Source organism: Papio anubis, chromosome 6 (assembly GCF_008728515.1).
Source record: "Papio anubis isolate 15944 chromosome 6, Panubis1.0, whole genome shotgun sequence".
Lineage (NCBI taxonomy): Eukaryota > Metazoa > Chordata > Mammalia > Primates > Cercopithecidae > Papio > Papio anubis.
The window spans coordinates 116,123,076-116,147,235 of record NC_044981.1 but is presented as its reverse complement, the minus strand read 5'-3'; the positions used below and the strand labels follow the sequence as shown (position 1 = coordinate 116,147,235).

General features: G+C 38.4%; 1 protein-coding gene across 6 annotated transcripts in view; it reads left to right on the top strand.

Annotated features, from left to right (window-relative positions):
• The first annotated feature begins 17,327 nt into the window (after window positions 1-17,327).
• Window positions 17,328-24,160, top strand: part of ADGB (androglobin) — a 235,351-nt gene continuing 228,518 nt past the window's right edge. For 2 of the 6 annotated variants that reach the window (XM_021937749.2, XM_021937747.2), the window contains exon 1: window positions 17,335-18,890. In XM_021937749.2, coding sequence (XP_021793441.2) covers window positions 18,560-18,890 — 331 coding nt within the window. In that variant the 5' untranslated portion in view covers window positions 17,335-18,559. Of the gene's footprint in view, window positions 18,891-24,160 lie in introns of all 6 variants that reach the window. The other 4 variants (XM_021937751.2, XM_021937750.2, XR_002521725.2 and 1 more) reach the window with 3 other exon arrangements.

The following is a 24,160-nucleotide window of genomic DNA, read 5'->3' as shown; positions in this document are numbered from 1 at the left end:
TTTATATTTCATTGGGTCTTGTACAAAAAGTATGTGAAAGTCCTATAAATATCTATAATTTAACGAATTGAAATCCTATCATTCCTAAACTTCAAACGTGGAAACAGTACTTTTACTTTTGACCCTTGGTATACATGGGAGATTGGTTCCAGGACCCCCGATATGGCAAAATCCACACATACGGCCGGGCGCAGTGGCTCAAGCCTGTAATCCCAGCACTTTGGGAGGCCGATACGGGTGGATAACGAGGTCAGGAGATCGAGACCATCCTGGCTAACACGGTGAAACCCCGTCTCTACTAAAAAAATAGAAAAAACTAGCCGGGCGAGGTGGCGGGCTCCTGTAGTCCCAGCTACTTGGGAGGCTGAGGCAGGAGAATGGCGTGAACCTGGGAGGCGGAGCTTGCAGTGAGCTGAGAGGGCACCACTGCACTCCAGCCTGGACAACAGAGCCAGATTCCGTCTCAAAAAAAAAAAAAAAAAAAAAAATCCACACATACTCAAGTTCTACAGTGACCTGGTAACCACATCAGGCCAAGCTGTGTTAATTTTCATGTAATAAAGTTGTTAGTTGTTTTTCAGTTGCCATGGACCCCAGGTTGAAGGTCACATAACCTAAGCATGCCCAGATGAACCAAGGTGCAACCATATGGAGAACCAAAATGCTCAGACTGAGGAGTGGGAACTGAATGAATTAATAAGTGGACACCACATGGCAGTATCCAGGATCCGATCAAACTGAGCTGTGGTGTCACCCCCACGACAGGATCCAGTCAGAGATCTTGCCTCCCTGCCTCACCTCATTGGAAGATCCAGTCAGATCATGCCTCATTAACCTAGGCTTATAAATTAGCCCCAGCCTCCAGCTCAAGGAAATAGATTTGAGCATTTCCTCCTGTCTCCTTGCTAATCAACTTGGAATAAACCTTTTCTTTTCTCAAAAGTCCGTGCCATTGTATTAGTCTCTATGGGCATTGATTGCTCTGTAACAGCCCTTTGGAGCCCACCTATATGAAAAGTCGTCCCTTCCCATATGCAGGGTTCACGTCTCCCAAATACTGTATTTTTGATAAGTAGTTGGTTGAAAACAGTACATGTCTAAGTTGACCTGTGCAATTCAATTCTGTTTTGTTGAAGGATCAACTGTATTTAGAACCTTACCGTAGTAAAGTTTGTCTGTTTCTAGTGATAACAGAAGAATGCCAAGAATTTAAATATTTTGACATTAAACTTCTATGTTCTCATCGATACGTTTTTAAAATAGATTAAAACAAAAGCAAAAAAAAAAAAAAAAAAAAATCCGAAAGACAGCAAACCTAGTCACCCTATAAAGATTTCTTAGTTTCAATAAACTATAAATAGAAATATCTTTATCTGCATGTTTAGTTTTGGGATTAGGTGCCTGAATATTTCTATTAATATTTGGTCACAATGAATCAGTGACATAAAATTGCATTGGTTTGTCACTGTTAGCTTGTTGGATTTTATCTCAGATCTTAGGGTTGAGTTACATGTAAACATGTGCTTCTGTGGGTTGATTAAACAAGTTTTTCAATCAAGTTTACTGAGAAACAGAGTTAGGAAACCTGTTTTCTGGGGTAAGCTTTGAGAAAAAACTACTGGCTATGTTATTTTGAGCAAGTTGTCAACACACTTGCCTTAATATATGACTCAAGAAAAAAAATAACTATTCTTGTCCTGTTTACATGGAAGGATTGTTCTTCAAAATAAAGGCTCATATATACAAGGGATATTTATGGAGAAGGCTTTTTAAGCTAAAATAATTGTATTGTCATTCTTAATAATTTTGCTGTAAGTAATTTTGTGTTTTTTCTGTCAATTTTGAAAATTATTTTATTACACTTTTCTGAGGTCCAAAGTTGATCATTTGGTCAATTGTGGTGTCTGCTTACTTTATTTATAAGGTCTCCGAAGTTAACTGATACTTAGTTGGAACATAAACCATGGCAGAACAATTGGGGAGAGATGATAAAAGATAATTATACAGATGTTGAAATAGAGATCACAAGACGGACAGAACAGACTCTTTGTGGCAATAAGATACCAAACTATAAACAAGACCTAAGGCCAGACCAGGCAAGGGTTAGGTCACACACTCCAACTCTTAATAAAGTATGTTCTGGCCGGGTGTGGCGGCACACGCCTGTAATCCCAGCACTTTGGGAGGCCTAGGTGGGCGGATCACGAGGCCCAGAGTTTGAGACTGGCCTGGTCAACATGGTGAAACCCCGTCTCTACTAAAAATACAAAAATAAGCCGGGCATGATGGCTCATGCCTGTAATCCCAGCCACTTGGGAGGCTGAGGCAGGATAATTGCTTTAATCCGGGAGGCAGAGGTTGCAGTGAGCCAAGACGCACCACTGTACTCCAGCCTGGGTGGCAGAGCAAGACTCTGCCTCAAAAAAAAAAAAAAAGGAATAAAGTATGCAATGCAGCAGGTTTTTGTTTGTTTTACTCTTTTTCTCCAGCAGCTAAACAAGCATGGAAGCACTGACCTCAAGATAAGCAACACTCAAACAATTGCAGCTCACTGACCACCATATGCTGAGTCACGTGATCCATAAGCCATAAATACAGCTTTGATTGAACAAGAGCTTGATTTCAGTAACTTTCTCCTGATAAGAGACACTGGCCATGGACTGGTTCTGACCACTTTACAGAGGTTGAACACAGTGCCTTTGTGTCTTTGGCTCCACATTTGGACATATAGGACCTACGTGTAATGAATTTAAATGCTAGGTCTCCACCCCAAGCATTGAACATGGGACACATGTAACACACATATTTGCTTATTGCATTTTCATGCATTTCTCCCCTTTGTGAATATTCATTTTCACCTATAACTTGTTAAATATGTATACCGTACCAATTCATAGGGCATAAATCTCAGCCTCTCACTTTTTTCCTCTGAAGTGCCTGCTTTCTGTCTCTGCTTCAGGCTATGCTTCCAAGCCTGTCAGGATGGCCACCCTGAAGGCTGCAACTCTTCACAAGAAATAAAGCCCTCCTCTCCAAATTTATAGAGCTTGTGATTCTTCAGTTGATACAAAAAATTAGGTGACAATTTCAGGCATTGAAGCCTCTTTTTGTCCTAGCTCTATTTTAATCCATCCAGAACCTATAATGTATAGATCCTACCTCCAATTTACCATTCATCAGTCCCTCATGTCCTCAGTTTTTCTCCACATCCAACTTAGGCTCCATAGCTTATCCTTTTAGCCATACCTTTGCTTATATCATTTCTCCCTTGCTTCTCTTTCCTTATATATCTTCCCTGGGAAATGAAGTAACTACATAATGCTATGGTTAATTTTATATGTCAACTCAGCTGGGCTAAGGGATGTCCAGATAGCTGGTAAAATAGTATTTCTAGATGTGTCTGTAAGGGAATTTCTGGAAAAGATTAGCATTTGAATTGTTGAACTGACTAAGGCAGATGGCCATCCCCAGTGTAAGTGGGCATCGTCCACTCCATTAAGGGCTTGACTAGAGAAAACAAAAAGTCAGAGAACACCCATCTTCTTTAGCTGGGACACCCATCTTCTCCTACCCTCAGATATTTGAGTTCCTATTTCTCAGAACTTCAGACTCTGAGGCTTACACAGCATACCCCTGCCCACCCTCCAGTTCTTAGACCTTCAGATTGACTGAATCACACTACTAGCTTTCCTAGTTCCACAGTTTACAAATGACTTATTGTGGGACTTTGAAGCCTCCATAACCACATGAGAAAATTGTCATAGTATATCCTCTCTTATATATCTATATGTATCCTGTTGATTCTGTTTCTTTGGAGAACCCTGACCAACACACAGAATAAGTATTCTTGTCTTGCTTCATTCATGCCACCTAATGTTTTTATAATTTATCCATGCATGTATCTGTAGTTAATTTATTTTGTTCCTGAATGGTATTGCTGAATATATCACAATTTTTTTATTCTCCTGTTTGTTGATTGACATTTGGGTTATTTCCAATTTTTGCTGTAAATAAATCTGCTGTGAACTGACTTGTAGAAATCTTTTTATGAGCCTATGTTATCAGTTTTCTTAGGTAAATACCTAAGACTGGAATTGCTGGATCTTAGAGTAGGTGTGTGCTTAACTTTACAAGCAACTACTAAACAGTTTTCCATCACCAGTAGGATAAGAGTTGCAATTGCTTGGCATCCTCTCCAACATTGATATTTATATTGGTTAAATTATGCTTCATAATAAATCTCTTTCATAAAATAACACTTATCTAGCCAGTTCATGGGAGCTGAATGGCCAAGGATAACCTCACTTGTATATTTGATGGTTCACCTCATTGTTAAGTGAAATGGTGGTCATGACTTGGCCTTGTGTATTTCAGAAGCTAGCAGGGCTCATCCACATGCTAGCTAGCTTACAAAATCAGCAAGAAAAGGCAAGCTCCAGTACATTTTCATTTTTTATATCTCTACTTGGCTTATGTTTGCTAGTGTCTCAGTAGCCAAAGAAAGTCATGTGACTAAGAACATATTTAGAAGGTGTGGAAATAGACTCCATTTTTAATAGGAGGAACTGAAAAGTCCCACTGGGCAGGAACATTGCTACAGAGATAGGAAGTATGTGAAGCCTTTTTGCAGTCTTCTCTTTGACCACAAATTGCTTTTGTTATTCTCACGTGAAAAATATGATCACCCTATTCCAGTTTCATATCAATAATGGTATCATACTCAAAGTCTAGGATCTAGTTCTCTAAATCAGATTCAAGTAGAGATGAGGTGCCAGTAAGTATAGTAATCAAGACTTGGTCAGGGAAGCAGAGCTTCTGTGAGTGTTATTAGAATAAGGGACTTATTATATGAATTAGATTTTATACTCAAGTGAGAGTAGATGCAGTAAACAGGAGAATTGTTAGATCAGAGTCACTAATGAGTTTACCTGAAATGCTGGTGCAGGTGGACAAGTAAGATCCTTCAGGGGAATCAGAGAAACCAAGCACATCCAGCGACTGTAGTAGGACTAAGAAAAGGAAGTTCATGGAGAGGTCTATGGGAAGGTGTTGCCTAGGGTAGCTCCTGTGGCCAACCATCTGATGATCGAACTGTGACTGCTGTTGGTCATCAGGGCCATCAGCCCAGATGATGAGTGGGACATGTAGCAAATAAGAACATGCTGTAACTCAATAAACACATTTTCACCTATCTGACACTCTGTCTGACACTGACAAACATTCAAGAGTAATGGCCACCACTTCATTTAGGTGTTTTAAATCTTTAAAAGGTTTCTCTTTTGTCCAAATTTAAAGTAGAAAAGGAAATCCTGGGAAAGCTAGTTCTCAGTTTAACCGGATTGATACAGAATAATCCAGCATATTATTGCTAGTTTTTAAAATTTTCAGCATTGTAGTACTTCTATAGTGTATTTCATTGGGTTTTAATTTATACTACCCTAATGGCGGTGCTTACTGGTCATTCTTGTATCTTATTCTGTGAATGGCCAAGTTTTGTGTTAGTTTTCATTAGGTTGTTGTCTTTTTATTATGAAATTTTATAAAATCCTTATCTGTTCTAAATTCAAATCCTCTGTTGTATGCATATATTGCAATTATTTTATCCAATGGAGACTGGTCTTGTAATTTTCTTAATAATGACTATCTTTGAAAAGAAGTTTTTAAACTTAGTAAAGTTCAATTTATTAAATGCCTTATTATGATTAGTGATTTTGTGTTCTAAGAAATGTTTAAATGCTCCCAAGGTTGAAAAGATATTCTCCTACAATTTTTTCTAATTTCTCCTACATTTTTTTTCCTGATTGACTTTCTATGTATAAATCTACAATCCATCTTGAGATAATTTTTGCATATGAAGTGAGGTATTGGTCAAGGTACATTTTTTTCCATGGAGATATCCAGTTCTCCTGGTAGTAGATATTGAAAAACATATAATCTTGGTCTACATTAAATTTCATTGATTCCTCTCTTAAAGTAAACTTACCTCATTTCATTATGTATCTACTTCTAGACTTCTTATTTTGATGAACTTATCTACTTTTCGATTCAATACCAATATTGGAGGTGGCTTTAGAATATTTCTTAAAATAATGCAAATGTTTTTGTTCAATTTAAAAATTAAAAATATTCCAGGTCACTGGCATTTTACATGAATATTAGTACAAGATTGTCAATTTCTACCAAAAAAAAAAAAAACTGCTTAAATTTTGATTGGAAATACATTGAATAATAGGAGTTGGAAAATCAACATTTTTACAGTGTTGATCCTTCTAACCTATGAATATTACATATTCTGTTTATTGACATCTTCAATTTTAGCAATAAAATTTTCAGGTAAAAGTCTTGTACTTCATTTGTTAAATTTATTACTAAGATTTTCTTGTTTTGTTTTGCTTTGCTTTGCTGTTATTGCAAATGGTGTTGTTTTTATTCCCCCACCCCAACCCCAATCTATTGTCAACATGGCAGCCAGATTCAAACAAAAATTAAATGTTGTCACTGCTTATTTCATAACCAACAAATGGCTTCTTCTGTTACTCATCATACACATCAAAACATCTTAATAACCTAAAAACTCCCGTGTTAATCTTCCTCCTCTCTTATCATTTTCCCTGTTATTTCTCACCTCCTTGTCATTTCTCCTAATGCCTCCATGCACACAGACTTGTCACTGTTACCTCCTTTGCCTGTAAAGGTCTAACCCAAATAGATACATGTCCCCTTTATCACTGTCTTCAGGTCTCTCCACAAATGTCACTGTAGCCTCTTGCTTCTGACCACATTATATGAAATAAACCTAAGTCATCTCCTCAGTACCCACTCCCACCATCCCATTTATCTGGGTGACCTTACATTTAAGTTTGTACAGAATGTCCCAGCTTATGCCTGCTGACCTGACATCATGTCTAGTTTTCAGCTCCTTTTGTTCTAGAAACATGTCCCTATTTAGACAATAAATTACCTATCACCCTACCTTTATCCTGATTTATTTTTCTTCATGACAATCAACTGTCATATTATACATTTGCATGGTTTTTTATTTCTAGTTTCCCCTCTTTTAAAGGGATTGTAAATTCCATGTGGCAGTCTTTATTGGAACTGTTTTATTTCCAACATTTAGAATGTGACCCAGCACATAGTACTCAGTAAATAACTGCTGAATTAAATAATTAATAAGTCCACTAGTTGTACCACTTTGGGCAAGTCACTTCACCTTTTGAAATTCTGTTTTCTTTTCCCCTTCTTTTTAATGAGGTCCTAGATGAAATCAGATCATAAGTCTAAACTCTAATAATTGTTTGTGAAACCTTCCTCCTTTTGAGGACAATTTCATTTAACAGTTGCTCTGTGTAGAGGGAGAATATTAGAGCAATGTTTTTAATAAGCTAGAGTAATCATCTAAAGCAATAAAAGACATTGTTCTAAAGTGTAATTTCATCTAAGCAGCATTGGATTGACTTAAAAATAATAATCACAGTGACTTTATTTGCATGAAGAAATTAAGCAGAAATCCTTATTAATGATTTTCTGACTTGAATTTTCCCCCCAAGTTCTTATAAAATTAAAAATATATTTTATAGCATGGGTAAAGTTATTTAGGGAATTTAATTTACAATGATAATACCCAAATTTCCATCTCTAGCTCAGATCTATGCCCTGAACTCCAGACTCATATATCCAACTATGTTCATGAGCTCTCTGCTTGGGTTACTAACAGGCATCTCAAAACTAAAATGTTGAAATCTAAACTCATTTTCTGCCATAGCCTATGCTCTCAAAGCCTCTCATTTCAGTGGATGGCAATTGCATACTTTCAGTTGCTCAGGCCAAAATCCTTGCTGTCACCCTGACTCCTCTTTTATCTCATTTTATCTCATACCTCACATTCAATCTGTCAGCAAATCCTATTAGCTATACCTTCGAATATACCAAGAATCAGACCAGTCCTTATTCTCCTATACTTTTACCCTAGCGCAGCCAACATTGCATTTCTCTGAATTACGACAATAGCATTTTAACTTGCTTTCTGTAGCTTCTGCCCTTCTCATCCTGAGCAGCCACCTATGTCCATTTTCAACAAATCATCCAGAAAGATCATTTTAAAGCCTAAGTCAGATCATGTCACTTCTTTGCCCCAAATTCTCTAATTGCTTTCATCTGATTCAGAATAATGGCCATGTTCCTGATAGGGAGGTATAGGATCTGCATCCTGCTGCCTCTCCAAATTCATCTTTTACTACTTTTCCCCTTGCTCTGTTTGTTCTTCTCATGAAGACACAGAACACACCATGTATCTTCCTATCTCAAAATTTCACTGGCTACTGGCCTTGCCCAGAATGCTCTTACCTTCAGAGGTACGGGTGGCTTGCTCTCTTACACACTTCAAGTCTCTCTTCAGATGTCCCATTATCAGAGTGGCCATTCCCATACCCTTGATGCAATTATAACAATTTCCTCCTCAGTTTTTCCATTTCCTATTTTCTCTACCCTACTTCCCTTTCCTATCCAGTATTTACCCACTTTTGACATACTATAACAACATAGTTATTATGTGTTTATTATCTTTCTCCCTGTACTAGAATGTAAGTTCACAAGGACTAGGGCGTCTGTTTTAAACCCTTCCAGACCCTGGAATTGGACTTTGAACAGAGAAGATGTTCAACAAATTTGTGTTAAACCAAAGAATGGGTAAGTCTGTTTATTAGATGAAGTTTTCGTTATCCAATGCTCTTGTTCCTCTTATGGTCTTTAACTTTAGTTCCATTTTTCAGACTCCTTGATAAAGCAAATTATCTTAAATGTGTTGCCTTTAAATTAATGCATATTTTAAAACTATGTTTTAAATTTGGGTATGAAGTTGAAAATATGCTCAAATGCAAACAGTGTAAAACGCCTAATCACATGTGAAAGCATCATTCTCTGAGTGACCAACACATGCCTCATGTCAAGAGGGATGACAAGGTTGGATGTCAATCGTTTTTAGTGTTCCCCTTTTTAGAGGGGAAAGGATTGGCAGAATCAGAGATACTATGATTTCTTTCCACTTCGTTTCCCAGGCTTCTGCCACTGCTCACTTCTTGCTGTTTTAATTCCGCAAGCAGCCCACCGTGCATATGTATTTACACTACCCTCTAATTGTTCAGTTTCCCATAGTGATGCCCTACTCAAGATGTTCCTCACCAAAGTATCCCTTAATCCTGGAAGTGCTGGTGTCTATACTAGCACTAACGAGGATCTGGAATGTCATCCAGTTCATCTGACAATTCTATTTTTTTTTTTTTTTCTTTTTTGAGACAAGGCCTGGCTCTGTCACCCAAGCTGGAGTGCCATGGCACAACCATAGCTCACTGCAGCCTCCACCTCTTGGGCTCAAGTGATCCTCCTGCTTCAGCTCCCAAAGTGCTGAAATTACAGGCATGAGCCACCATACCCAGCTTACCTGACAATTTTCTCAGTAAGGAAACTAGAACTTGAAAAGATGAAATGACTCATGCAAAGCCAGTCCAGGCCTCCACTTCTCCATTCCTGTTCATCTGTCCTGTACTATATTTCCATTCACAGCAGTTAAATATAGGAATAACATAAAAGTCCAGTAAGAGGGCAATGGCTAATTACATCCATGTGATGGCTTACTACACAGATATTAAAATTTTTATTTTGTAGAAAACAATTAAATGACCTTAGTAAATGTTAACAACAGTTTATTTAAGTGAAAAAAGTCAAATAATATAATCTAAATTTATAAAATAATTGTGTGTATAATGGGAAGCCTCTGTAACATCAAAATATTGTCAGTGATTATTTCTGGAAGTTAGGATTAGAGATTTTTTTATACCTGCCCTTATACTTTCATATTTCCAAAATCAACGCTTTTTTGTTTTTTTGAGACAGAGTCTCGCTCTGTCACCCAGGCTGGAGTGCAGTGGCGCGATCTCTGCTCACTGCAAGCTCCGCCTCCCGGGTTCACTCCATTCTCCTGCCTCAGCCTCCCGAGTAGCTGGGTCTACAGGCGCCCACCACCTCACTCGGCTAATTTTTTGTATTTTTACTAGAGACGGGGTTTCACTGTGTTAGCCAGGATGATCTCAATCTCCTGACCTCATGATCCGCCCGCCTCGGCCTCCCAAAGTGCTGGGATTACAGGCTTGAGCCACCGCGCCCGGCCAATCAACGCTTTTATAATAATAATAATAATAATAATAATAATAATAATAAATCTAACTTTTCTCCAACTCCATGCTCCTGATTAACTTTGTCTGCATTTTTAAACACTAGAATATATTTTTAAATGCTACCTTTTTGTATAAATAGTATGTGTAAGATACGAGATTTAAATATGTGGAAAATTGAATAAGCTTCATAAATGTAAAGAATTACTAGCAATGAAGTTAAAAGACAGAATGGCTTCTAACAACCTTCACAAGTTATATAAGGTGAAGATTCTTTGGGGAGACTAGTATACCTTATGATAATCATGAAGCTCTATCTTTTCTTTTAATTCTCATGTTTTAAAATTATACTTCAAATGAACTTTCTATCCTTTTAAAGTTTTTGGAATTACTTGAAATCTTTATAGATCATCTCAACACAAAATTCTGTTAGTCTCTTCTTTGCAGCTTCGGTTTATGCCAAGCTATTTTTGAATCTTTATGCAGACTACCTAATGGTGTCTCATATAAGAATGATTATGTTGTCTTATGTTGTTTCATTTTTGTTTAAAATATGCATCTCAATTGTTACAATAATCAGATGAGGAATGAAGTTTACAACCATTTTTTTGTTTGTTTGTTTTGTTTTTTGAGACAGAGTCTCTCTCTGTTGCCCAGGCTGGAGTGCAGTGGCACCATCTCGGCTCACTACAAGCTCCACCTCCTGGGTTCACGCCATTCTCCTACCTCAGCCTCCCAAGTAGCTGGGACTACAGGCGCCGGCCACCACACCCAGCTAATTTTTTTGTATTTTTAGTAGACACGGGGTTTCACCATGTTAGCCAGGATGGTCTCAATCTCCTGACCTCGTGATCTGCCCGCCTCAGCCTCCCAAAGTGCTGGGATTACAGGCGTGAGCCACCGCGCCCTGCTACAACCATTGTTTAGATGAGTAAAACCAAAGTCAGAGAGTCTAAATAGCTTGCCTATTATCATACACCTTACAAATAATGGAGCTAAGATGAAACTCAAGTCTAAATGCCAGTAAACTCACTGCTACAATTAGAATCTACCTATATACTGCCTAAATAGAATCTTCTAAATTAACTTGGTGACATATTGCATAAGTGAGAAAATGGGGAAGTTTGTCTAGTGTTCTTTCATCTGCTCTCGTTCTCGTACTGAAACCCTCAAAACATCACCTTTCACTATCTAGAACTTCTTGCTGCCACAAGTCACCCAGGACTGCTTCATGATCCAGATCTGAAATGTCACTCCAATCCTCTCTTCATGTATCTGTCTTGTGCTTATGCCCACGTGTCTAATCTCAGCTAGAGATTTCTTTCCAGTCATAATGTGCTATATGACCCCTTTGATGTCCTTCATCAGGATTGACAGTTAATCTATAGAATTCATTGTGTCATTTTGTAAATATCAGTCCTAGTTCCTTGCAGGTTCATAACTCACAAGATTATGAGTTCTTTGGGGATAAAAACCAAATCTTAGTCATCTTTTTAGAAATACACCAGGCATAAAATTAACCTCCAGACTGAATGATGGGATAATGATGGGGAAGTGGCTCCCTGAGATGTCCAGCAATAGGAAGGATAGATTCCTGGAAGCAGAATTTCTAGGTCAAAAGATATGAATATACTGAGAAAATTGAAAGAGTCTGGCTCAATTTACACTCCCACCCACATTGTATGAAAATGTCAGAATTATTGCACTTTTAACAACAGTGAGTATTATCACTTAAAAAAAATCTTTACCGGTTTGAGAAAAAATTTTATTGCTATTCAGAATAAATATTTTTGGTTGTATTTTCAAAAAAAAAATTAACCTCCAGATAAACTAAACCTCCAGATAAAACACAATTACATGAAAATAAAGAAAAATTAACAGCCATAACAGATGGTACAAGCACCCAAGAAGGTAAAATGCCACATGTCTTGTAGCTAATAAAAAATAGAGCAAATGAGGAAAACATGTCCCATTAGGAGGAAAGATAATTCAACTGAACCTGACCCAGAAATGATATAGATGTTAGTTAATAGATAAGAGCAAGAAATCAGTTATTATAACTATATCTCATATTTTTAGAGTGGCAACAGCCATCCAGTTTCTTAATCCTTATAATTATTTCTCAAAACCTCTCATAGGCCTGAGTTATTGTACCTGTTGGTGCATTCTCTTCCATTATTATCTTGTTGTAATTTACCACAGGTCAAAGTTTAACAGTTGCACTGCAATTCTGCACTAATGAGGAACTCCTTATGATCTGTTGGTCAGCTCCAAAGCTGACCCATTTTACAATGTTCGCTTTAACGGTGGTTTTAATCCATTTGATTGTGATGCCCCGGTGTAGTTTTCTCATGTTTATTCTGCTTGAAGTTTATTAATTTTCTTTGATCTGTGGATTTATAGTTTTTATAAAATTTGGAAAATTTCAATCATTTTTTCATAGAATTTTTTCTGCATTCATTGTGACATCCCTGACCCCAGCCCTCACCGTTCAGGGACTCCGACTAATCTCTATTAGACAATTTGAAGTTGTTCCACAGTATCCAAACGCTCTATTTGTTTGTTTAACAGTCTTTTTTCTCTGTATTTCACTTTGGACAATTGCTATTGATGGTCTTCAAACTGGAGAATCTGTTTTTCTGCCATGTCTAATCTGCTGTTAGTTCCATACAGTTTATTTTCTTTTTTTTTTTTCCTTTGGAGATGAAGTCTTACTTTTGTCCCCCAAGCTGGAGTGCGATGGCATGATCTCAGCTCACTGCAACCTCCACCTTCTGGGTCCAGGTGATTCTCCTGCCTCAGCCTCCTGAGTAGCTGGGATTACAGGTGCATGCCACCATGCCCAGCTATTCTTTTTATTTATTTATTTATTTTATTTATTTTTTTAAGCAGAGACAGGGTTTCACCATGTTGACTAGGCTGGTCTCGAACTCCTGACCTCAGGTGATCCACCCGTCTCAGCTTCCCAAAGTGCTGGGATTACAGGTGTGAGCCACCGCACCCGGCCACAGTGTATTTTCAATGTAGACGTTGTACTTTACATTTTTTAAAGTTCCTAAAATGAACTTAGCATATTCTTTCTTCTAGCTTCTTGAACATATGGAGTTCAGTTATAATAAATGTTTTACTGTCCTGTCTAATAATTTTCTTATTTTTTCTGAGTTACTTTCAATTAGTTGATATTTTTCTTTTAATGAGACATATTTTTCTTATTCTTTCTGCACCTGCTAATTTTTATTGGATGCTAAGCATTGAGAATTTTACCTTGTTGGTAAGTAAACAAGGTAAAATTCTTGTTTACTTGAATATTTTTGTATTCCTAAAAACACTCTTAAGATTTTTTTCTGTGATGCTGTTATTTGGAAATAGTTTGATACTTTGAGATCCTGCTTTTCAGGTGTGTTGGTTGAGACTAGAGGAGAGTTTCGTCTAGAATGAATTGTTCACTCTCAAGGGCAAAACTCTCTTAGTATTCTAGTCCATACCCTGTGAATTATGAGTTTTTTCCAATCAGGCAGATGGTAATAGGCACCATTCCCAACCTACTGAAGGCTCAAAGAAGGTTATGCCTTCTAAACTTTATAGGTATTTTTTTCGCCTGGCCTCAGGGAATTTCCTCACATGAAGGAACAGATAAGCAGTCATGAATACTGAGGCCTCCTCTCTGAAGATCTCTTCTCTGCGCAGTTCTGTCCTCTCCATACTCTGCTCTGTGCAACTTCTACTTTCTGGCACTCCGTTCTGTGAATGCTGGCTGCCCAGCCTCCCTGGACTTCAGCTCTGTCTCTCCCAATCAGGGTCACCATCAGGCTCTACCTAGGTTCCCCCTCTCTGTGCCACCACCTAGCAGTAAGTTGGGACAATTAAAAGGTTCAGTTTTTTTGCTTTCCATCTCCCAGGGATCACTCTCTTTCATTGTCTGACAGTCAATATCTTCATACATTTTCTTTAGTTTATTAGTTATTTTCATGCAAGAAGGTAAATTCCCTGTTACTTCATCTTGCTTGGAAGTGGAAGTCTTCCCAAATCCCGTTTTAGAATCCGCTTCCTAGAATCATCCCTATTATTAACTGTTCCAAGTTAGTTCCAAGGAAACAGAGTCTGGCACTCTGAGATTTGCATGCATCAGGTTTATTAGTGAGTGTTCTCAATAACATCTGTAGGGGAAGCAGGACTGGGGAGAAGGAGAAGTTAAATTGCAATGCAGTTGTAACAGCAGCCTTCATGGGTCATAAGGGAAGTTCTGGAGAGAGAACCACCTTTCAGACTTGCCCCATTTCTATCCCCTTTCTTACAAGAACTCGTGGGCCACAGGTAGCTATCAGTGCAAGTACGCAGCAAAGGGTGAGTGCCTCTGTCTAGAAGGGGAAACAGAACCACCCATCTGCTGCACCAATATGCAATGCGTTGTACAAAAGTAGGTTTGTTTGCATCCTGATGAAGCGTTTAGTTACAGTCAGTCATTGCTGCTGCTTGAAGCAGCTTATCAAAATGGAAATTGTTTTCCAACTAAAACTTATTTCCATATCCCCCATTTTTTAAAGAATCTCTGTTCAGAATTTGCTTTCACAGATCATTAAAACCATAAATTCAATTTTGTCCAGAATAATGGGGCTTTCTGGCAGGGCCAGCAGGTTTCATATCTGCAGGATCCAACCTCTCCTTAACAGGTGTAGAGACTGAATATTAGTGGACACAACTGAATGTCAGTTGTGATTTCTAATACCATTTTCAATGATATGAAGTAACTATGTTGTGAACTCTGTTTGAAGTAGGCGGTGTGTAGCAGAGTGTAGGAGCCTTCACTCTGAAACCAAAGTGCTCACCTATGCATTCTGACTCCACTCCCCCTGTGCTTTGGACTTTGGGCAAGTTGCTTTGCCTTTCTAAAACTCATTTTCCTTCTCTATAAAATGGGCTGAGTTTTATATTTCATAGGGTTGTGATCACTGAAGGTTTCAGAGGCAGAATAATGTGGTTATAAAGAGCATGGGTCTAGAGTCAGGAGTTTGAATCATGCCTGACCACTTACTAACTTAATTTAACCACTCTTTGCCTATTTTCCTATTTATAAAAGAGAGATTATAATAGCAAATTCCTAGGTTGTTTGTAAGGATTAAGTGAATTAATACAGAAAAATAGCTTAAAAGAGTGTCAAGCACATAGCAAGTGATCTACAAATGTGAGCTCTTATTATTAAGGGTTTAGGGGCTTCAGGAGTTTGAATGAATTTAGTGGAAGAAGAGTTTTGCTTTGAGTGACCTTACAGTCTAGTAAAGGATAAAAAACAAGGCATAAATATTAATAAAAACAAGGCAAATATTAATAAAAAAATTCATTATAGGAATTTTAAAAGATGAACAAATAAAGTTCAGTTCTGTAGGAAATAAAGGAGAAGGGTGTTAATTTCCATGGAAACGTGAAAAGAACAGAACTTGAAGTGACAGTTAAATTCAACCTTACCCAGAACATGTAGAATGCATACTTTCTCATTTGACTGGTTAAATTCCAAGTAATTCTATAATTGACCTAATTGCAAAGATGTAGCTGAGCAGCACCATCTATATAATTCCCTATGGCTGTGGAATAAAGTGTCTGAAGATGCCTGGAGTCATGGATTTAAGAAACAGAAATGCTGCCACTCAGTCCACCCCTGCCACCTCCCACCCAGTTCCCTTCATCTAGGATTCCTATTGGTGGAGGGTGAAGTGGTTGCCAATTCTCACTTCCCTATTTAGGCAGATCCTCAAGCAGAGAGACTCCTGCCTGTTTTGTTTCTGCTGATATAGGGAAGTGGGTACCTCTAACCACTTCCCTAGGGAGCAGGCGCTACTGCTGCCTGAAGCCAAATATCTCTTCCCCGAAAAGGAAGTATAGATTAGAGAGAGACCCTACTCTGGGTAGCTTAAATAAAATATAAGCCCTGTTTCTCAGTCTTTGAAAGTTGCTAAATAGCAAGAGTTTGGAAATCCCTAAACTCAGTCCCAGGGCAATCATCTGCACGGACAGTTAGTCCAGAGAATTGGAGAGAGGACAGGCTACGGAGTGGCCAATCTTCCTCTGCCACCTACCACCTGCTCCATGTCAGGCAAGTCCCATTTCCTCTCTGCATTTCGGTTCTTTACGTGTGGAATAATAACATTAGCTGTAATTCTCTGAGTGCTTGGGATGTGTCAAGCATATGTGAGGTTTTATTCTTCCCTTTTCACAAATAAAGAAAATGGAAGTTAAATAACTTACCCATAATTACCCAACAAGAGTCAGGATTTAAATTCAAGTTTATCTCTAAAGGAGCTAGCACTCTTCCCTAAACCTTGCATGTAGTAGGTACTCAATAAATCACAGCTATTATTATTATTATTCCAAAGTGACATTGACCACAGTTATAAGACCACAGATATAAGAAAAATAAAAACAGCAGTGAGACCAGTTGTCCTTTCTGCACTGGCACAATAAACATCATGTTAAGCTTTGTAGCTAGAACTATCTTACAGAGGAACAGATTTGCTCTTATAATTATAGCCTGACCAGAATCTTAGCTCCAGAAAGAAGAGAAATTCCATTTATGCATGCTGCACTCTTAATAAAATAAAGGCGAAAGAACAGTGGAGTAGGAATTAGTAGGCAACTTATACTCATCACATTTTTTATGATGATCTTATTCCATTCTGATGACAACCCCCTTACTTTATCCTAATTTAATAGATGTGTAAAAAGTAAGCTCTGAGTGGAGTAGTGATATGTTTGGCTTAAAATAGCAATCCTGACTTTAATGTGTTTAGTCCAAATTCCATCAATAAATAACCCAGCAACTTTTGGCAAGACATTTTGCTTCTCTTGGCCTGGAGTTATTTGTCCATAAGGCTTATATTCCCTAATTGTGTTGGCTTCTAGCAGCCATTAACAATGACTGCAGGGATAGCCCTTGTTCAAGATGAAACTCACCTGTCTGTGGGGTTGGCTGCTTAAAGTTGTGCTGTTTTCAGCCAAGAGTCTTTGTATATGCTTCTAGCTATAAATTTGATTACTGTGATGAAATTTGGTAGTAAATAATTCTTCTCACTATTTATTCCTCTACTTTAACTCAAGAGAGTTCTCTGGAAGTTTGAATTATGGTATAAACAAAGTGGAACCTTTACAATGTGTTCATTGTCTTTAAGTGTATAGGAGATGTTTGCGGGGCAGTCTTGTAGTCATAACATTAACACTGCTGACTTTGAATTTATTTATTTTACATATAGAAATACAAAGAAGCTGCTGTCTGTCATCTAGGTAACCCCCAATAGTAATCCAGCAGTAATAAGATTGGGATAGTCTGACAAACTGTAGGCTATGCTGAGTGGAGACTCCGGGCATTCATTTGTCAGAGAAGTTGAAAGGTTGTCTTTGCAGGAAGCTGCCTCTTGCCTGTACAAGTGGAACTGTGGGCATGTGCCCAGTCCCATGAGTGGAGGGGATTTCTTTTATTTAAAGATACTTAACTATTTCTAGGCTCATGAAAGACACCAACCAGTAGTAGGGGTTCTAAGCCTAAGGGCTGTGTGTCAGATCTCTCTGAAGTGAGGTTATATTGAATCAACACAATATTTTGTTTTGTTTTGATGAATTTGCAAGCTCTTGCAGTCTAAGCACGTCTTAGTTAAGCATAGTATCCACTACTCTGTATTTAGCTGGCCAAACTTCATTCATTTACGTTGTCTGCTGCTCCTTGAAACCAGGTGGTCTGTCATCTCTGAAAGAGTGGCTCCTATTTGCTGGGCTTTCATAGTGTGCTATACACTTTACATCTTATCCTCAAAACAGAACTGTGAGTTAGGTATTAGCATCTCCTATTTATGAGTAAACTGAGGCTTAAAGGGAAAAACTAGCCCAAGGCAAGATAACTAATAAATACCACCATTGATGACTGAGCCTTAAGCCGGTGCCCTAATAAGTCTCATTTTACTTGGTTCTGTCTGTGTCATCTGGCCCCTGGACTTTTTCTAGGAAAGTCTATAAAGGACCACTTGAGCCCATGACTTGGGCTCACTCTTTCATTTGAACAACAAGACACCTTATTGGTTTTATTACAGATATCATCATCACCTAGCCTTCAGCGGCTCAAGGTGTCATTTTTTCTGCCTTCCTTATACCCACTGTGTTAATTTCTGGACCCCAGGTTTTCGAGCCATTAACAAATTCAGCGTGTCTATAATGTCTCCTTAGTGATTACTGAAGGAACTTGTTATGTTAGCCAAGAGAATACCTGGGGTGGTACTAGGATAATATCCACCTTCAAACAGCTGAATATTCAAGAGTCGACAAATGTCTATGGTTCCTAAGGGCAAAGCCAGGCAGAGTGGGTCCTGCAGAAAAGAACGCCAATTAATCAGGGCTGCGCAGTAATCCTAATGTCAAACCCACGCCCCAGAACCTCGATTTCTCTCCAGACACCAACTCCAAGATCCTCCACTGGGATGTGGGATTTGAGTTTAGGCGCTTGCGTCTCACTGCAGCCAGAGGCCCCAGAGCCCGCCCCCAGGGACCCGCCCCCGCTCTCAGGGACGCTGGACGCCGGACGCCGTCTCCTGGCAACGCAGACGCTCAACCTGAGCGCGCCCGCAGGCGCTTTGCTCAGAGCTCAGTCCTGCATAGATCGGCTTCTGCCATGGCCTCCAAACAAACTAAAAAGAAAGAGGTGCATCGTATCAACTCGGCGCACGGATCGGATAAATCGAAAGAGTAAGGGACCTCTGCCTGCCCGTCCATCCCTTGGCCTAGTCCCTTGGCATCACCACTAGTTCTGGGGCTGCCTCCCTGTAGCAAACTCTACCAGGGCAGAAGTTTAGTGGCCTCCTCGCAGCTTGTCTTCTCTAGTAAACCAGATCCAGGAGGTGCTTGCTCTCATAATTCTCTCTTACCTGTCTTGACTCACTTCCTTTCCCAGAGCCCCTGATTTTCTTGCTTTGGGTGCTCGGCTCCCATGGGTGAATCTCCCACCCCTCCTCTCTCCTTCATAGCCCTCTCAGACAGTTAGAAAGGCCATAGCTTTCCTAAGAAAGAGGCATATCTCAAAGACTTCTGGTTAAAGCCACATCTGCATGGCCCCAGAAATGATACAGACAGAGAAGGACAGACAGACATGGACACATTTCACCTTAATGGTGATTTGCTAGTATGCGTCTGCCCGGTCCAACGACTCCGACCTTTAATCAGATATAATCAGACATAAAGTGGCTTCAAAACCTTCAAACAGCATAAATGTATAGTTCATGTTACTCTAACGTTTACTCTGAGAAAGTAGAGGTAGACCCTCGATCAGGGAATCTTTATGGTGCCTTTGTCCTGGGCTGGTGTTAGGTGGTGTGTCTTAGGTTGTACTTCCCCACGATTATTATTTTCTTTGGTCGGTTTCCCTAGAGATATCCAGTTATCAGCAGCACAGGACTGGGGCTATTGTTTGAACTTACGCCATTTCTAACGTTCATTCCCACTGTGAGAATCCCAGCTGCCAGCCCTGCTTCAGTGGGATCATTCATGTTATTCACGCTCTGCCTGATGGGAAGGGCAATGCAATCAATCATTTCAAATTGAAGTTTTACATCCTTGATGCCTGTTTCTCCATTTCCTTCCCTGGCTGAAAAATTCCACATTGGACTGATCCCTAGGATTCACTGATCCCTAGGATTTAAACTCTTTCTCTTTGTGAATTCTTCTCCCAGACTCATTCGCATGTCTGTGAATCTCTAGTCCCTTAGTTCTAACCTCTCTCATAAGCAGGTTTCCAATTACCTGGCAGATAATCCACTCCTTTTACTAGCTTAAATTTTAGATATAACATATATAAGTAATATTACATATACAATTTTATGTAGATATTACATATCTAATAGGATTGCTCTACTTCTGTGTACCAAAGTCAGGTCTTTTCAGCATTGTCTAAGGGTTTCCATTCCTCTAGGTCCAAGGCCAAGGAGCCCCGTCAGAATCAGGCCTCTAATTACTTCTCTAACGTTACGTTCCACTAGCTTCCTCTCCACTCCCTCAGTCATCTCAGGATTGTTCCCACCGCAGGCCTTTACACTTGCTGTTTCCCATATTGGAAAGCTTTTCTGCTCAAATATCTATATGGTTTTCTCTCTCCCTTCCTTCAGGAGTGTACCTAAATATCATTTTCTCCCGTTAGCTTCTTTGGCCACTTGATTTAAAATTACAACCTCTGCTTCTCTGCCAAAACAAAACAAAACAAAACAAAACAAAACAAAGCTCCCTGTCTTCCTTCACTGCTTTGTTTATTTTCATTGACTTTTTTTTGCTCATTTAACATGCTATATATTTCACTTTTTAAAAACTACATTTATTTTTCATTTGTCTTCCCAATAGGAAAGGCAGGGATTTTTCCTTTTCTATTTTATATACTGTTGAATTCTTAGTACTTAGAGTAGTTCCAAGGTCATACATAGTAGCTCTCAAAAGTGTTTAGTGAATGAATGAGTGACTCTCTTAACTAGGAGACATTAAAGGATTGCAAAAGAATTTTGAATACACCCCCCACCATACACACACACAAATAACTAAGTCACTGATGTTATAAGTAATACACATTGAAGGCTCACAACTCTTTAGGAGCTTCGGGAAAATCTTGGACTTTAATGAGTTTATATCCTGAAAGAGCTGTGACTGTTAACTCCCATAAAGAAACTTATCAAACCAGACACCATAAAACACATTACTTGCCCTGATCCTGTGATGGTTGTATTACACAATAGAAACTAGATCCCCACTGGTAAGATGCAAACTCTCTTCTTACTAAGAATTTTTATTTCTTTTTGAGATAGTAATAAATGTCTAATATGTTTTTTCTAGAAAATATGTGAATTATGTCAATAAAAATGTATGCATATATTTATGAAAATAGAAGAGGAAGGGCAAAGAGTTATTTTTTAAAAGCTAAGATTTGTTAGAAACTATCTATTGAACATCAAACACCAAATCATTAGACTTTTCTGTAGCATTAAATGATAGGATGTTAAGTTCATTATAAATCAAGTCTATCTTCTAAGTTTAACTGAAGAACTAATCACAGAACCAAAGCTCACCCCTAGATGTAGGACAGACAAAGTGTCACTTAGTATGAGGCACAGAGATCAAAGTCTAGCAAGGCCCTTTATTTAAAATACACTGGGAGATTTAGAGTAAGTTTTTATGTCATTTTACCACACCTTGTGTTTACACATCCAATAAATGCGACCAACTCTAACATGGTACTGGATACAGAAATAAAAGAAAGTCTTCAGAACCTTGAAAATGGCTATGCAATAGAATCTTATTCTCCTAGAGATGCATCTTTGGCATCTCTCTTTTGCCCTAAAATTATGTGTCAGACTGGTGTCATGTTTGGCTTTTGCCTCATATGGCAACTAGCACACAAAAAAAGTCACCATGTGTTTATTAAATGAGCTAATAGTTATGTTATCCGCCTTGGTTTTCATTCCTTCTGAATTTGATTGAAGCCCAATTTTCCTTCTCTTTCCTTTTTGATCTGCCATTGGCAAAGTTCAAAAACTGAGATGTTACAACTGATTACAGTAGAATCATCTATGTTCACATTAATAAGTAAATACAACTTTGAATCACCAAGAAAAACTATTCCAGGTAACTAAACTGTAAGTTTTTTACATTAAACAATTTCTATTTTATCTATTTCCTAGTTCTGTGTATCAGCCAGTATGAAATCACTATTCTAGGGTGATTCACTCTGGCATCATTTTTGACATTGGACAAATCATTTTCTATTCTGACATTTAGTTTTCTCTTCTTTAAAGGGGGAGCCCTTTAATTAAAGTTACTCTTACCCCAGCATGTCCTGTTCTCCCTTCCCTACTTTATATTTTCCTCCAGTTCTAAGTTTCCATGATTTTATCAGATATATTTTTTAACTTCACTGGACCCATAATTAGTGAGGGGATTTTGTTACAGTAAAATGTTTAAAACCACGGTTTAATTAATTGTCCTGTTAATCATCTTTTAACATAACAATTTTTAACATAATATAACTTTAACATAACATCACAACTGTCACAGATTTTAACTCTCATTATCAGTATCTTAGTTTGAGCTACTGTAACAGAATACCATAGACTGGGTAGCTTAAATAACAAACATTTGTTTCCCACAGTTCTGGAGGCTAGAAGTCAACAAGCAGGGTGCCAGCATGGTCAGGTTCGGGGAAGGCTCTCTACTTCAGGGATCCCCACCCACTGGGGCTGTGGATCAGTACCAGTCTGGTCCATGGCCGGTAAGGACCTGGGCTGCGCAGCAGGAGGTGACAGGCAGGGGAGTCAACATTTCCACATTTCCACCTGAGCTCTTCCTCCTGTCAGATTAGCAGTGCCATTAAATTCTCATAGGAGTGCAAATCCTATCGTAAACTGTGCATACAAGGGATCTAGGTTGTATGATCTTTACAAGAATCTAATGCATCCCCCTCTCCATCCGTGGAAAAGATTGTCTTCCATGAAACTGGTCCCTGTGTGCCAAAAAGGTTGAGGACGGCTGCTCTACTTAACTCACAGATATCCATGTTTTTGTATCCTCACATGCTAGATAGAGAAGGCTGGTTAGTTCTGTTACTTTTCTTATAGGACAATAATCACATCATGAGGTCCCACCCTCATAACCTAATTACCTTCCAAAGACCCCATGTCCTAAAACTATTCCATTGAGAATTAACATTTTAAGATGTGTATATTGGGAGGGGAGTCACTGATATGCAGTCTGTAATATAAACTAATAACAATTAGCAATTATAAACACATTTAAATTAATTGATCAATCTAATTGATTTGAAAACTAATAGTGCTACAGAGATTCATTCACCGATTAGATGCCACTGGATTGATTTGTAGTGATATCAAGACAAAAATTTGATCTTCTTGGAAGTACTAAATATAATTTGTGTATATCAAAGACAACACAACAGAAACAAAAGAAGTCATGCAATTTAAGTATTGACAGTATTAATGTATAAACTTGATACACTAAAATACTTGGAACCTTAATGGGAAGTTTGAGATAGGGACACAATTTGATGTTTATAGTCATAAAATTTTTTCACTTCCAAAAGGACATTCAAACCAAGATTGAAAAACAGGTCATCTGTTAAACTAACAAGAACCATATGGCCTTGTAGATTTGTACTTATAAAATAATATTAAGCCTCTTTCAAAAACAGAATGAAATATATTTCATAATTTTCAAGTTAATCTAACTTATGACTAAAACGAACATCTAAATTTTATAGAATTTTCAAAAATGATCAACATGTCTCTCTGTAGGAAATTTGAAAAGGATACTATTACAAAAGCTGAATTCAAGATTTAATACAATGAAAACCAACATAAAATAGAGGAATAAATATCTTGCTGTGTATTAGATTAAGTGAATTCTTTCTTGGTTGTCTGAGGCCCAAGAGAGAGATAATCTAATGAAACTATGCAACAGAGGTTGGTACCTAATATGTTCCTCTACCTGCAGCGTTCAGAAAAGAAACCTCCCCTAAGTCAGCAGGACACATTAGGGAGGTGCTCTCTGTAACCTGAGGTCCAGTTCGCATAGCTCACACCAGAAGGCAGAGGAGGTGAAACTGTCAACAACCCAGTGGTCACCTGAGTCTTGTAATTTCCCCAGGTGACCTGTGTGGAACTCAACAACTATAGTCAATTAACAAATTTAAAAGGTCAGTTAGAGTGAGCATCCCCCAAAGTTCTACAATATGGCCAAGGACTTTGTACATTGTTCTTTTTTTAGTAGCCATTCCAAATATCATGAGATGCATTGTTACAGGAAGTCCCTTGTCCTCCTAAAAGCCACCTCACTTCTCTCTAATGAGAATGGCCCAGTCCTCTCCCAAGTCCACAAAGGGGAGGTGATAGCATTGCTTTTGTGTAAATAATATACTGCAACATTTTAAAAATCTTCACCTTAATACTTTTGTATTTTGTTTTATTTTG